At 55.9% G+C, this 15,756-nt stretch overlaps 1 protein-coding gene across 3 annotated transcripts in view; it reads left to right on the forward strand.

The window, feature by feature from the left end:
* Positions 1 to 15,756, forward strand: part of gsg1l (gsg1-like) — a 598,964-nt gene that overhangs the window by 424,986 nt on the left and 158,222 nt on the right. For 2 of the 3 annotated variants that reach the window (XM_072480755.1, XM_072480756.1), the window contains one exon: positions 13,228 to 13,380. The exons of the other annotated variant lie outside the window; for it this stretch is intronic. In XM_072480755.1, coding sequence (XP_072336856.1) covers positions 13,228 to 13,380 — 153 coding nt within the window. The remainder of the gene's footprint in view (positions 1 to 13,227; positions 13,381 to 15,756) is intronic. 3 annotated transcript variants of the gene reach the window in all.

Genomic DNA, 15,756 nt, shown 5'->3' on the forward strand with positions numbered 1-15,756 from the left:
CAAAGCTTATTTTGATTAAAGTGTCCAGAAAGACTGTTGAATCAAACCTGAAGGGAAGGCTCTTGTGCTCATCCTAGCCAAATTCAACACAAAGGTTGTAGGTCAGATGGACTTCATAACATACTTTGGAGTTTCTAAGCCCTGGCCCATAACAACATTGGGGGCTCATAGGATAAAAGTCTATCTTTCATGATTGGGATTGGTTTAGTGAACTTAAAGGCAGTGAGGGTTGAGCATATTTTTATTTGCTTTTCAGGTGTATTCAAGTTAAATAGGGAGTGTGTTGTGGACAATGGCTCTTTCAGAGGCCCAAAGGCTTTTGGGGATGGAGCAGGTCACGCGCTGTACCTTACAAACGGAGATTAAGAAAAGGCTTTTAGATTTGACAAAAACATCGCCGTTAACATTGCCTGACAAAGTATGGAAAGAGGAGGTAATTGCAGCGGTATTACAGCTAGGGAAATTGCAAATGCACTAGTGATAATTTACCAAAATTCACTAGACTCTGGGGTGGCCCCGGTGGACTGGAAATTAGCAAACGTGACACCACTGTTTAAAAAAGGAGGTAGGCAGAAAACAGGTAATTGTAGGCCAGTTAGCTTAACTTCGGTAGTAGGGAAGATGCGGGAATCTATCATCAAGGAAAAAATAGCGAGGCATCTGGATGGAAATTGTCCCATTGGGCAGGCGCAACATGGGTTCATAAAGGGCAGGTCGTGCCAAACTAATTTAGTGGAATTTTTTGAGGACATTACCAGTGCGGTTGATAACGGGGAGCCAATGTATGTAGTATATCTGGATTTCCAGAAAGCCTTTGACAAGGTGCCACACAAAAGGTTGCTGCATAAGATAAAGATGCATGGCATTAAGGGTGAAGTAGTAGCATGGATAGAGGATTGGTTAATTAATAGAAAGCAAAGAGTGGGGATTAATGGGTATTTCTCTGGTTGGCAATCAGTATCTAGTGGTGTCCCTCAGGGATCAGTGTTGGGCCCACAATTGTTCACAATTTCATCGATGATTTGGAGTTGGGGACCAAGTGCAATGTGTCCAAGTTTGCAGACGACACTAAGATGAGTGGTACAGCAAAAAGTGCAGAGGATACCGGAAGTCTGCAGAGGGATTTGGATAGGTTAAGTGAATGGGCTAGGGTCTGGCAGATGGAATACAATGTTGACAAATGTGAGGTTATCCATTTTGGTAGGAATAACAGCAAAAGGGATTAATATTTAAATGATAAAATATTAAAACAAGCTGCTGTGCAGAGAGACCTGAGTGTGCTAGTGCATGAGTCGCAAAAAGTTGGTTTACAGGTGCAACAGGTGATTAAGAAGGCAAATGGAGTTTTGTCTTTCATTGCTGGAGGGATGGAGTTTAAGTCTAGGGAGGTTATGCTGCAATTGTATAAGGTGTTAGTGAGGCCACACCTGGAGTATTGTGTTCAGTTTTTGTCTCCTTACCTGAGAAAGAAGGTACTGGCACTGGAGGGTGTGCAAAGGAGATTCACCAGGTTAACCCAGAGTTGAGGAGGTTGGATTACGAGGAGAGGTTGAGTAGACTGGGACTGTACTCGTTGGAATTTAGAAGGATGCGGGGGATCTTATAGAAACATATAAAATTATGAAGGGAATAGATAGGATAGCTGTGGGCAGGTTGTTTCCACTGGCGGGTGAAAACCGAACTAGGGGACATAGCCTCAAAATAAGGGGAAGTAGATTTAAGACTGAGCTTAGGAGGAACTTCTTCACCCAAAGAGTTGTGAATCTATGGAATTCCTTGCCCAGTGAAGCAGTTGAGGCTCCTTCATTAAATGTTTTTAAGATAAAGATAGTTTTTTGAAGAATAAAGGGATTAAGGGCCCGAAAGAGGAGCTGAGTCCACAAAAGATCAGCCATGATCTCATTGAATGGTGGAGCAGGCTCGATGGGCCAGATGGCCTACTCCTGCTCCTAGTTCTTATATAAATGGAGACCTTTACATATGCAAGCAGATGAAAAGTACGCAGAAGTTCATCATGTGGTATTGCCGGTAGGGTATCGAAAGGAGGTGATTAAGAAGGCAAATGGAGTTTTGTCCTTCATTGCTAGAGGGATGGAGTTTAAGACTAGGGAGGTTATGCTGCAATTGTACAAGGTGTTAGGGAGGCCACATGAGGTACCAGTGGGAGTTCATTTCAGAGTAAGGAAATCTCAAGCTAAAATACAAACACATTTTATTGGCCTGGACTACATAAAGATTTGGTTAAATTTTGTCGATCATGTCACACATGTCAAGTGATCGGGAAACCTCACGCAGTGAGAAAACCAGCACCCTTCATCCCTATTACAGCATTTGAGGAACCTTTTACAAGGGTCTCCGTTGGTCGAAAGGGTACAGCTGCTGTATGCAAACCCACAGTACGCCTTTGTGGCGAACCCCGACGGCCGCCAAGACACAGTCTCCCTCAGGGACCTGGCACCAGCTGGTTCCCCACCCCCCCTCCAATTGCCCCGGCGCCACCCATCCTCCCCCCAGCGCACCTCACTACAGCCCCCGCTCCAGGACGATCCGTCCTCCCATTGGTTCCACCCGGGGATGAAGATGAGGAGTACATGCTCCCGGAGTCACAGGCGACCAAGCCGGCACCTGCATCACCACCAGGACTGCGGCGCTCACAACGGAGGATCAAGGCACCCGATCGGCTGAATTTGTGAACTTTCACCAAACTGTACACTCTAAATATGCTCACATACCATGTAAATAGTTTTTCTACCAGCCCCGCTGGACTCTTTTTTTTAACAGGGGGTGAATGTGGTAGTCACCACTGTTTGTGTAATACGTATATGAGAGGTAATACGGTAAGGCTCCTGTACTACAGGTACGGGGGTAGATCCCTGCCTGCTGGCTCTGCCCAGTAAGTGGAGTATAAATGTATGTGCTCACCGAGCTGCAACCATTTCGGTAGCAGCTGCAGGAGCCAACACATCTCTGCTTAATAAAGTCGCGATTACTCTCTACTCTTGTCTCGTCGTAATTGATAGTGCATCACCCCTCTCATCTTGAACCTGTGCCCCCTTGTAATTGACACTTCCACCTTTGGAAAAAGCCTCTGATTATCCACCCTGTCTATGCCTCTCATAATTTTGTCGACCTCTATCAGGTCGTCCCTCAACCTCCGTCTTTACAATGAAAACAATCCTTGTTTATTCAACCTCTCCTCACAGCCAACGCCCTCGACACCAGGCAACATCCTGGGTAACCTTCTTTGCACTCTCTCCAAAGCTTCCACGTCCTTCTGATAATGTGGCGACCAGAACTGCACGCAATACTCCAAATGCGGCCTAACCAAGGTTTTAAATAGCTGCAACATGATTTCCCAACTCCTGTACTCTGGCTGATGAAGACAAGCATGCGATATGCCTTCTTAATCGCCTTGGCACCTGTGTTGCCACTTTTAGGAAACTGTGGACCTGCACATCCAGATCCCTCTGTATGCTAATGTTCCTAAGGGTTCTGCCATTTACAGGATAATTCATATCTGGATCCTCCAAAATGCATCACCTTGCATTTGTCCGGATTACACTCCATCTGCCATTTCTGTGCCCAAGTCTCTAATATATCCTGTTGTCTCCTCTGACAATCCTCGGCACTATCAGCAACTCCGCCAATCTTTGTCCATCTGCAAACTTACTAATCAGACCATCCACATTTTCCTCCAGATCATTTATATATACTGCAAACAACAGAGGTCCCAACACTGATCCCCGCGGAATACCACTAGCTACAGATCTCCATTCTGAAAAACACCCTTCCACCACTACTGTCTGGGCAGGATTCTCTAATCCCGCGACAGAGTGCCCACGCCGTCATAAACGGTGTCGCGTTTTACGACGGCGTGAACGGGCCGATCTGACTACTAATTCTGGCCCCTACACGGCACTGGAGAGCGGTTCATCCCGTTCCAGCTGCTGATCCCGGTGCAAACTGGGCACCGCGGGATCTGCGCATGTGCAGAGGCGCCGGCGCCAATGCGCGCATGCGCGGTGGCTTCCTTCAACACGCCGGCCCCGACGCAACATGGCACAGGACTACAGGGGCTGGCGCATAGGAAGGGAGGCCCCCAGCCAGAGAGGCCGGCCCGCCGATCGGTGGGCCCGGATCGCGGCCCAGGCCACATCGGAGGCATTCCACGCGGTCGGAACCCCCCCACAGGCCGCCCCCCCGACCCTTCCACGCTGAGGTCCCATTGGCTGAGAGCAAGTGTGGACGGCGCCGGCGGGACTCGGCATTTTCAGGAAGGCCGCTCGGCCCATCCCGGACCGAGTATCGCCGGGGAGGCCGCGTAGGGCAGCCCCCGACCGGCGCCGCGCCAACCACACTGGCGCCAAAGGTGCCGATTCTCCGCTCTGTGGAGAAACACATGCCGGCATCGGGGCGGCGTGGCGCGATTCACGCCGGTGGCGGGGATTTTCCGGCCCGGCACCAGGCTGAGAGAATTCCGCCCTCTGTCTTTTATAACCGAGCCAGTTCTGTATCCGCCTAGCAGGTGTGGACGGTGCCGGCGGGACTCGGCATTTTCACGAAGGCCGCTCGGCCCATCCCATGTCAAACACCTTACTCGGTCATGGCAAGCTTCTCTTCAATGTTGTTTCCTCCAAAATCTATGGCTGCTACTGATATTTGGCACCCCTCCATCACCAGTTTTGGTGTAGCAACGTTTTTAGCTTCTTATTCCTTTTTGGATGTCTGCACATGGAACGACAATTTTTCTATTCTTCTTTACATCTCCGGGAGTTTGCCAGGGTGGTTCTGACCTCCTCATCGGCAATTTCCTTTGTGCTTCTTTTAAAGGTTAGGCGTGCAGATCATGAAGGTTCTAACATAGAAGAGTTTTATTGGAAATGTGGTTATGCAACAGACTGTAAAGTTAGATTGCTTATTTACCCACACAAGCAGCTGATGGCATCAATAATACATCACGAGATCATGGGCGAAATTCTCCGTTATCGGCGGAAACTCCGCCGATCGGCGCAAAAAACGGCGCAAATCCCACTTGCGTCACGTCATAAAAATGGGCCGATAGTCTGCGGCCCGAAATGGGCTAGCAGCGACGTAACGGGATCCGCGCTTGCGCAGTGGTTCACGCTTGCGCAGTGGTTCATACGCGCTGCACGGCGTGACGGCTCATAAGGCCGCGCAGCTCCCCCCCACCCGACCGGAACAGCCGACCGCAACACCCGACTTGATGGCTGGCCGTCGCTCAGCCCCGAGGTTCGAGTCACGCGATGTGGAGGCGCTCCTGGATGCGGTGGAGCAGAGGAGGGACGCCCTGTATCCCGGGCACGGCCGCAGAGTTGCCCCACGCCACAGCCGGCGTCTGTGGAGGGAGGTGGCAGAGGCCGTCACCGCTGTGGCCCTAACACCACGGACAGGCACCCAGTGCCACAAGAAGGTGAACGACCTCGTCAGAGCAGGCAGGGTGAGCGTCCCCCATATCCCCCATATCCCCCATATCCCCCCTCCCCCATATCCCCCCCTCCCCCATATCCCCCCCTCCCCCATATCCCCCATATCCCCCCTCCCCCATATCCCCCCTCCCCCATATCCCCCCCTCCCCCATATCCCCCCTCCCCCATATCCCCCATATCCCCCCTCCCCCATATCCCCCCTCCCCCATATTCCCCATATCCTCCCCTCCCCCATATCCCCCCTCCACCATATCCCCCATATTCCCCCCTCCCCCATATCCCCCCTCCCCCATATCCCCCCTCCCCCATATCCCCCATATCCCCCCTCCCCCATATCCCCCCTCCCCCATATTCCCCATATCCCCCCCTCCACCATATCCCCCATATTCCCCCCTCCCCCATATCCCCCATATCCCCCCTCCCCCATATCCCCCCTCCCCCATATCCCCCATATCCCCCCTCCCCCATATTCCCCATATCCCCCCCTCCCCCATATCCCCCCTCCACCATATCCCCCATATTCCCCCCTCCCCCATATCCCCCATATTCCCCCCTCCCCCATATCCCCCATATCCCCCCTCCCCCATATCCCCCCTCCCCCATATCCCCAAGTGAATCCAGCCCTAACCTTAACCTCTGCAATGCACGCGCAACCGATGGCGTGCATTCATATACCTGCCTAACACTGTTGCCTTTTACCCCTGCCACCACCCCCCCCCCCCCAGGAGAAGCGCGCACACAACAATAGGGAGCATGTGAGGACTGGAGGAGGGCCCGCTGATGAGAGGCCACTGACCGTACACGAGGAAAGGGCCCTGGAACTGGCTGGCGGACCTGAGGACCGGGAGGTTGCTGATGCAGAGGTCGGGGCCCCACGAGCAAGTGAGCCACCAACAGCCCGTCCCCATATCCCCCCTCCCCTATATCCCCCTCTCCCGTATCACCTGATCACTGCCTGATGTCTAACCATGCATGCTTCATTGTGTATCGCAGGACCAAACGTCCAGGCACCCATCCCCGCAGATGCAGACCGCCCGCAGGATGCCCCTCGGAGACCACGGGAGACGGAGAGACCCGCACCCTCCAGCATGCGACGCCCGCAGGATGCCCCTCGGAGACCACGGGAGACGGAGAGACCCGCACCCTCCAGCATGCGACGCCCGCAGGATGCCCCTCCGAGACCACGGGAGACGGAGAGACCCGCACCCTCCAGCATGCGACGCCCGCAGGATGCCCCTCCGAGACCACGGGAGACGGAGAGACCCGCACCCTCCAGCATGCGACGCCCGCAGGATGCCCCTCGGAGACCACGGGAGACGGAGAGACCCGGACTCTCCAGCATGCGACGCCCGCAGGATGCCCCTCGGAGACCACAGGAGACGGAGAGACCCGAACCCTCCAGCATGCGACGCCCGCAGGATGCCCCTCGGAGACCACGGGAGACGGAGAGACCTGGAGCAACAGGGAGACGACACCCCCGTCACGTGCGGGAGCGACCACCCAGCGATGAGGGTGGCAGCCACAGGCCCCCGTCACATCCGAGCCAGGACACCACTACCCAGGACACCACTATCCAGGACACCCCTACCCGGGACACCACTACCCAGGACACCCCTACCCGGGACAGCACTACCCGGGACAGCACTACCCGGGACAGCACTACCCAGGACACCCCTACCCGGGAAGACGAAATACCGGACAGTGACTCAGAGTGGATGGGTGGAGACGAACCCCCACCCCAAAGTGCCATGGACTCAGAGTGGGACGAAGAGCACGACACAACGCCACTGCTGTCACCAACACCCTCCACCATCGCAGAAACACTCACCACGGTTGGGCACTTTAGTGATGAGGCGTCTGGTACACTCACTGGTGCGCACAACACAGCCGTCCCGGTACAGCAGGTGGAGGTAGGAGCAGCAGAGGGACCGGGCGGTCGGAGGGCAGCCCAGGCCAAGCGAACATCTGCCGCCCAGATGGATCCCGGGTTCCTGCAGTTACCACACCCACACATAGATCCGATGCAACCACCGACACGGAGACGAGCGAATAGGGTGACGGGTGGCTTGCGGCGGCTGCGGTCGCAGGTGGAGGAGTCCACCCGCGTCCAGGAGCTGGGAGTGGTCCCGGTCATGCGTGCCACCCAGGCTGACACCGCACGGGTGGCGTCCGCGGTGGAGGCAATGGGTGCGACGGTGTCAGACATGGGGAACGGTTTGCGAGGCCTGGGGCCTTCCGTGCAGGCGGCGTCTGTGGCCCAGGAAATGGCTGCCCTCTCACAGGAGGCCATGAGCCAGTGCCAGCGCCAGATGGCAGAGGCGCTCAACGCCATAGCCCAGTCTCAGCAGGCCATGGCCCAGTCTCAGCAGGCCATAGCCCAGTCTCTGCAGGCCATGGCCCAGTCTCTGCAGGCCATGGCCCAGTCTCAGCAGGCCATCGCTGAGGGCATCGGCGCCAGTGGCCATGTGCGAGCTGGCGTCGCACTGTCGCAGACAGGGTTCGACAACCCCCTGGGCTCCATGGCTGCAAACCTGCAGACCCCTGTCGATACCAGCACGGGCCTCCAGGACTGGCAGCGCCAGATGTCGGGGGCGCGTCGGATGGCCAGTCCGTTCGCATCCCCCACCCATGTAGAGGCCTGGGGGCCATCGGGCACCCCGAGGGAGGAGGAGGTGGTGTGGTCCGTCCCGGCTCCCTCTGTAGGGGAGGTCCCGGTACACCGCGACACCTCGGACTCCCCCCCTTCCGTCCCAGGTGCATCGGGTGGGCAACGGGCAGGACAGGCTGGCAGCTCGCCATCCCAGTCGCCCGGGCCGCAGCCTGGCCCATCTAGGCCAGGACGCCCCAGGAAACGGCCGCCAAAGGGATCCAGTGTCAGAGGGCAGGAATCACAGGAGTCCACCTCCAGTTCTGCTGTACCGTCTGGGGAACCACGTAGACGTAGTCAAAGGGCCCGTAAGGCCAAACAATTAGACACTGAGTAAGTTGGCACGGGTGCAGGGCACAGATGAGTTTTAGGCGCTAGGGCACGTGCATGAACTCCTTTGGTTATTAAAGTCAATGTTACACCTACCGAAGCTGCCTTTGTGCTCTGTCCAAAGTGTGCGGGGGTGTCATGTACGTTGAGCGCAAGTGTGTGTGTGAGGGATGGTCTTACCTCAGCCCCAGGTGAGTCTGCCCCCTTCCCCCTGGGCCGCCATCAACATCCCCCGGGCAGAGGACGGGACCGTGCGCTGCAGTGTCACAGCCGCATGCAGGGATGGTCCGGGTGGATGGTGGTACTGTGGCCATGGGTCAGACATAGTCCAACGATGTAGAGCCAGGAGCTCATCGGAGGCGGGTTGTCATCATTCTCCATGGCCTGCGATAGACACGCGTCCACCCGCAACTGGGTGAGCCCGGCCCGTTGTGCCGCCGGTGGATCGGCAATTGGGAGTGGGGGGGTGGTGTGCATGCGGGTGGGGTGTGTGGGGTTGGGGAGGGGGGAGGGTGCTGGGTGGATGGATGGGTGGGGGGTGTGGGTGGTCGGCTGTTGTCATGGTGTGCGGTCTGTGGCCATACTACCCGATTCCCACGCCCATCTAGTCAGTGAAGCGGGCGTCTATCAGTCTGTCCCGTGCCCGCTGGGCCAGCCGGTAACGGTGGACAGCCACCCGTCTGTGTCTACCCCGTCTGCCCTGACCATTGCCCCCATCCCCCTCATCTGGGGAGGACTGGGCCTCTTCCTGCTGCTCCTCCACTCCGCCCTCCTCTGCCTGCGGCACATCGCCCCTCTGCTGGGCTATGTTGTGCAGGACGCAGCACACCACAATGATGCGGCCGACCCTATCTGACCGATACTGGAGGGCGCCCCCAGAGAGGTCCAGGCACCTGAAACGCATCTTCAGCACGCCAAAGCACCTCTCGATCACTCCCCTTGTCGCTACATGGGCATCATTGTAGCGGTTCTCCGCCTCATTGCGTGGCCTCCGTATAGGCGTCATCAGCCACGATCGCAATGGGTAGCCCCTGTCGCCCAGCAACCAGCCCCTCAGCCGGGGATGGCGTCCCTCGTACATGCCGGGGATGGATGACCGCGACAACACGAATGAGTCGTGTACACTGCCTGGGTAACGGGCGCAGACGTGCAGGATCATCATGCGGTGGTCGCAGACCACCTGTACGTTCATCGAATAGGTCCCCTTCCTATTAGTGAACACGGCCCTGTTATCTGCAGGTGGCCGCACGGCGACGTGCATCCCATCGATCGCGCCCTGGACCATGGGGAACCCGGCAATGGCAGAGAAGCCCACGGCCCGGGCATCTTGGCTGGCCCGGTCCACGGGGAAGCGGATGTAGCGGTGCGCCATGGCATAAAGGGCATCTGTCACTGCCCGGATGCACCGATGCACCGATGTCTGCGATATGCCGGACAGGTCCCCACTCGGTGCCTGGAATGACCCCGTTGCATAAAAGTTCAGGGCCACCGTAACCTTGACGGACACGGGGAGAGGGTGTCCCCCGCCAGTGCCACGCGGTGACAGGTGTGCCAGCAGGTGGCAGATGTGTGCCACGGTTTCCCGGCTCATCCGGAGTCTCCTCCTGCATTCCCGGTCCGTGAGGTCCTGGTATGACTGCCGGGGCCGGTACACACGGGGCGCCCTCGGGTGCCTCCGTTGCCGTGGGGCCGCGACGTCCTCCTCCCCCTCCTCGTCCTGTCGGTCAGGTGTCCCTCCAGCCTGGGCGGCTGCCGCCTGCCCCTCTGCGGCAGCCTGCGCCGCCTCTCTGGCACGCTCCTCCTCCTCCTCCTCATCATCCAGGGCAACATAGACATGAGCGGCTGCCACCACGGCGGCCAACATCGCTGGATGATCTGAAAACATGACGACCTGCTGGGGGGGAGGGGAACGACGACATGTCATCATTGCCCATATCCCCTCCTCCCCCCAGCCAGGTGGCATGGACCGCATGGGTCCAACTGTTGGAGGCTGGCACCTGGCCAGGTGGACCAACTCATTTGCCCTCCCATCACCCACCCCGGCACGGACCCCCTCCCCAACCCCCAACCTCCACCCCAGCACGGACCCCCCCCCAACCTCCACCGCGGCACGGAACCCCTCCCCAACCCCCAACCTCCACCCCGGCACGGACCCCCCCCCAACCTCCACCCCGGCACGGACCCCCTCCACAACCCCCAACCTCCACCCCGGCACGGACCCCCTCCCCAACCTCCACCCCGGCACGGACCCCCTCCACAACCCCCAACCTCCACCCCGGCACGGACCCCCTCCCCAACCTCCACCCCGGCACGGACCCCCTCCCCAACCTCCACCCCGGCACGGACCCCCCCCCCAACCTCCACCCCGGCACTGACCCCCTCCCCAACCCCCAACCTCCACCCCAGCACGGACCCCCTCCCCAACCCCCAACCTCCACCCCAGCACGGACCACCCCCCAACCTCCACCCTGGCACGGAACCCCTCCCCAACCCCCAACCTCCACCCCGGCACGGACCCCCCCCCCCAACCTCCACCCCGGCACGGACCCCCTCCACAACCCCCAACCTCCACCCCAGCACGGACCCCCTCCCCAACCCCCAACCTCCACCCCAGCACGGACCCCCTCCCCAACCCCCAACCTCCACCCCGGCACGGACCCCCTCCCCAACCCCCAACCTCCACCCCGGCACGGACCCCCTCCCGGCACTCCCCCGGAGCCCAGCCTACTCTAACCACCCCCCCCCCCCCCGCCGCACACACACACAAGCCGAGACACACCTCTCCTCAGGCAATCAGTCTGCGGCCACGCCATTTCCTGCCCAGAGCCAACCCCCCAGGCCGTCACTCACCTCCTCGCTGGTCGGCGTGAGCCTGGAGCACCGGGTCACGCCGATGAAAAGGAGGTTTGATTGACGTCGACGTGAACGGTCATCACGTCGACGGGACTTCGGCCCATCCGGAAGGGAGAATATCGGCAGGCCGAAAATCGGCTGCCTTGCGCAGACCCGTGACATTCTCCGCGGCAGCGGCGCCATTAACGCCCCGCCGACTTTTCTCCCTTCGGAGACTTCGGCGGGGGCGGGGGCGGCATTCACGGCGGCCAACGGCCATTCTCCGACCCGGCGGGGGGTCGGAGAATGACGCCCCATATTCTTAAAGTGACCTTGTTCCAACTAGGAGCAAACATGAATGCACAACATCCTCCTCTTCTTCGACCTCCCCCTCCTACTCCTTTAATTTCTCTGCCTCCTCCTTTGTCCTCTCCTCGCTCTCATTTTCCTTCCTCTCCTCTTCCTCTTCCTCCTCCCCTCCTCTTCCTCCCTTTCTCCCTTCTCCTCCTCTTCTGTCTCCTTCCCCTCCTCCTCCCTCCCCTCCTCCTCTTTCTCCTCCCCTTCCCCTCCACCCTCGCAACCTTCCACCTCCCCTCCTCCTCTTTCTCTTCCCCTTCCCCTCTGCCTCCTCCCCTCCCCCTCATTTTCCTTTTCCTACTCCCCTTCCTCCTCCCTTCCCCTCCTCTTCCACATCCTCTCCCTCCATTTCCTCTCTCTCCTGCCAATTCTCCTCCTCTTTCTCCTCTTCTCCATCTTCCCCTCCTCATCCTCCTCCTCCTCCTCCACCAACCCGTTCTCTTCTTCATCCTCTTCTGTCTCTTTCTCCTCATCCTCAGCTCCTCGTTTGTCAGTTGGTGACATTTCTGCGATTTTATCTGCCTGTGTCTGAACAGTGTTACCCCTCCCAGCATGTATGAAGCAGCTGCCCCCAGGATACTCGGTGGGGTTGACGTCCCTGTCCATCGCTGGCTGGAAGTCACTCTGCTGTATTTCTGTTAATGGATCGGGAAACCTTGCAATTCTGGAGTTCCAACATTTTTCATCTCAGAGAAAAACTGCTGTCTTAAAAGATTAATTCAATCGATTTTAACATGAAATCTGTTATTTCCTGGAGTAATTTGTTTTATTAACGAGCAGGATGTGGAAAGGTGAGAGAACTCTTAGACTGAAAATTAGAATTGAACTGCATTTTATTAATGCTTCAGTGAGCTTTTCATTTTAAAAATCAATTATATTACAGGTATTAAAAAATCATTAATATAAAAGTCGCTGTAATTTTAATTAATTGTTTAAAGGTCACTGGAGTGCAATACATGCTACGGGATTCTCCACTGGCAGGATCCTCCGCCCCACGGGCAGCGCAACCACGCCCACGCATTTCCCGAAGGCTCAGAGTCGCCCACAACGGGAAATCCCATTGACTGCCTGCAGGAATGGAGAACCCGGCTGCACAGGAAAATGAGGCTGGCGGGGCGGAGAATCCCGCCCATGACTTTCTTCTAGATTTTCGAAGTCACTGGGCTGGATTCTCCGATTCCCCAGCCATGTGTTTCTCGGCCGTCCCGGCGGTGGGATTCTATCATGTCGCTGCTTCTCAATGAGATTTCTCATTGCAGCCACCCACGCTGTCGGGAGACCCATGGGCGTGGGTGAGCAGCCAGCGGGAAAAGTGAAGCGCACAACCGGAGAATCCTGATCACTCTGTATATTCTAAACTCCATTCTTTCAGTATCTGAACTGTATTTGGCAATGTGTCGTTTTCTCAGAACTTTCCATATCTCACAACATATTGAGTCATCTTTGAATCATCCTGCGACATTATATATTTTAATGCAACTTCACAACTTGTAGCTATGTCACCATCATAGAACTGAGTATTTCTCATATCATGGCCAGTATGCACTGTGAGAAATTTGCTCCTGTAGTCTATCATTCTATGTGATTTCTCAGTGTGTGTCTCCTGTGTTACAGGTGTTCTTTGGTTGTCGGTCATCTCTGAAGTTTTATATATCGTGCTTTTAGTTGTTGGTTTCAGCCTGATGTGTCTGGAGCTCTTTCATTCAAATAATGTGATAGATGGCCTCAAACTGAATGCATTTGCTGCTGTCTTCACTGTTCTTTCAGGTACGTATAATTTCAGCTTCTCCAATTGATAGAAAAATAAAGCCGATTCCCCCTGACGATGCATTCTAGATTTATTTCTGCAATTTCTAAAGTCACGTGGATATCGCAGATGCAACTGACTGATGAATCTTTTCAAATACGTTCTGGGATGGTCGGGAGTTGTTTAAGTGACAGCAAGCTGCAATGATCACATTTTGGGCACTGGCCATATCAGTCACTGGGGGCAGCACGGTAGCATAGTGGTTAGCACAATTGCTTCACAGCTCCAGGGTCCCAGGTTCGATTCCCAGCTTGGGTCACTGTCTGTGTGGAGTCTGCACGTTCTCCCCGTGTGTGCGTGGGTTTCCTCCGGGTGCTCCGGTTTCCTCCCACAGTCCAAAGATGTGCAGGTTAGGTGGATTGGCCATGCTAAATTGCCCTTAGTATCCAAATGTGCCCTTAGTGTTGGGTGGGGTTACTGGGTTATGGGGATAGGGTGGAGGTGTTAACCTTGGGTAGGGTGCTCTTTCCAAGAGCCGGTGCAGACTCGATGGGCCGAATGGCCTCCTTCGGCACTGTAAATTCTATGATCTGATCTATGATCTACAGAGACAACAGTGTAGCAAGACTGTGCTCAGTTTAATGCTCGAGTGTGAGGAATACTAATATATGGGGTGATTGTTGATTTATTACTTTCAATATCTGGATTTTGTGGAAAAGCAATTAAAAAAGCCAGTGGAACATTGGGATGACCAGATCAAAGAATGAAGTCACATCTCTAGATGATCTGCGAGGCATCCTATTATTCATCAATCAATCCACATTTAAACTATTAGCTTGAAATTTTGTGCTGAACCTCAAAACAAAGAAGAATGACAGCAAACATGGAAAAGAGCAATAAGATCAAACTCAATGAGGAGCTATGGGGAAAGGCTAGCAAAACTTGGGGGAGAAATTTATTGTTACCAAGACTGCATGAAATGTAAGAGCTTTGGGGGTCAAATTCTATTTATGGTTTTAAGTGTCTTTTTAAAATGTATTTAATGGATGTGGGTGTCATTGACTAGGCCAGCATATATTGTCCATCCCTAGTTGCCCTTCAGAAGGTGGTGGTGAGCTGCCTTCTTGAACCGCTGTAGTTCCTGAAGTGTAGGCACACCAACAGTGCTGTTAGGGAGGGAGTTCCAGGATGCTGCCCCAGCGACAGAGAAGGAACGGCAATATATTTCCAAGTCAGGGTGGTGAGTGGCTTGGAGAGGAACCTCCAGGTGGTGGGGTTCCCAGGTATCTGCTGCTCTTGTCTTTCCAGATGGTAGTGGACGTGGGTTTGGAAGATGCGGTCTAAGAAACCTTGGTGAGTTACTGCACTGCATCTTGTAGATGGTACACACAGCTGCCACTGTGCGTCAGTGGTGGACGGTTTGAATGTTTGTGGAAGGGGCAGCAATCAAGCAGCTACTTTGTCCTGGATGGTGTTGAGCTTCTGGAGTGTTGTTGGTGCTGTGCTCATCCGGGCAAGCGGGGCGTATTTCATTAAACTCCTGACTTGTGCCTTGTAGATGGTGGGCAGGCTTTAGGTGGTATGGAGATGAGTTGCCTTTGACCTGCCCTGGTAGCCACAGTATTAATGTGGCTAGTCCAGTTCAGTTTCTGATCAATGGTAACCCCCAGGATGTTGATTGTGGGGGATTCAGCGATGGTAATGCCATTGATTGTCAAGGGGCATTCCTGTTCATTCCTAAGTATCAAGGGCAATTTTCTGAAGCAGTCTATTATCCAGCTGAGTATGTAAATCAAGAACTGAATGCTCATTGCTTAAAGGCAACATAACTAAGTTGTTATATTGCGAGGTGATCGACGAGGCAGTGTGGAAACACAAGCGAGGTTTATTGAACTAAAGCGAGCGGTATACACTGGACAGCACAATTACTACACAGACCATGGGCGTCATTCACCGACCCCCCGCCGGGTCGGAGAATGGCCGTTGGCCGCCGTGAATCCCGCCCCCGCCCCCGCCGAAGTCTCCGCTCCCGGAGATTGGGCGGGGGCGGGAATCCGGCCGCGCCGGTTGGCGGGACCCCCCGCTGGATTCTCCGGCCCGGATGGGCCGAAGTCCCGCCCAGGAATTGCCTGTCCCGCCGACGTAAATCAAACCTGGTATTTACCGGCGGGACCAGGCGGCATGGGCGGGCTCCGGGGTCCTAGGGGGGACGCGGGGCGATCTGACCTCGGGGGGTGCCCCCACGGTGGCCTGGCCCGCGATCGGGGCCCACCGATCCGCAGGCGGGCCTGTGCCGTGGGGGCACTCTTTCCCTTCCGCCTCCGCCACGGCCTCCACCATGGCGGAGGAGGAAGTGACTCTCCCCACTGCGCATGCGCGGGAAACTGACAGCGGCC

Source organism: Scyliorhinus torazame, chromosome 17 (assembly GCF_047496885.1).
Source record: "Scyliorhinus torazame isolate Kashiwa2021f chromosome 17, sScyTor2.1, whole genome shotgun sequence".
NCBI lineage: Eukaryota > Metazoa > Chordata > Chondrichthyes > Carcharhiniformes > Scyliorhinidae > Scyliorhinus > Scyliorhinus torazame.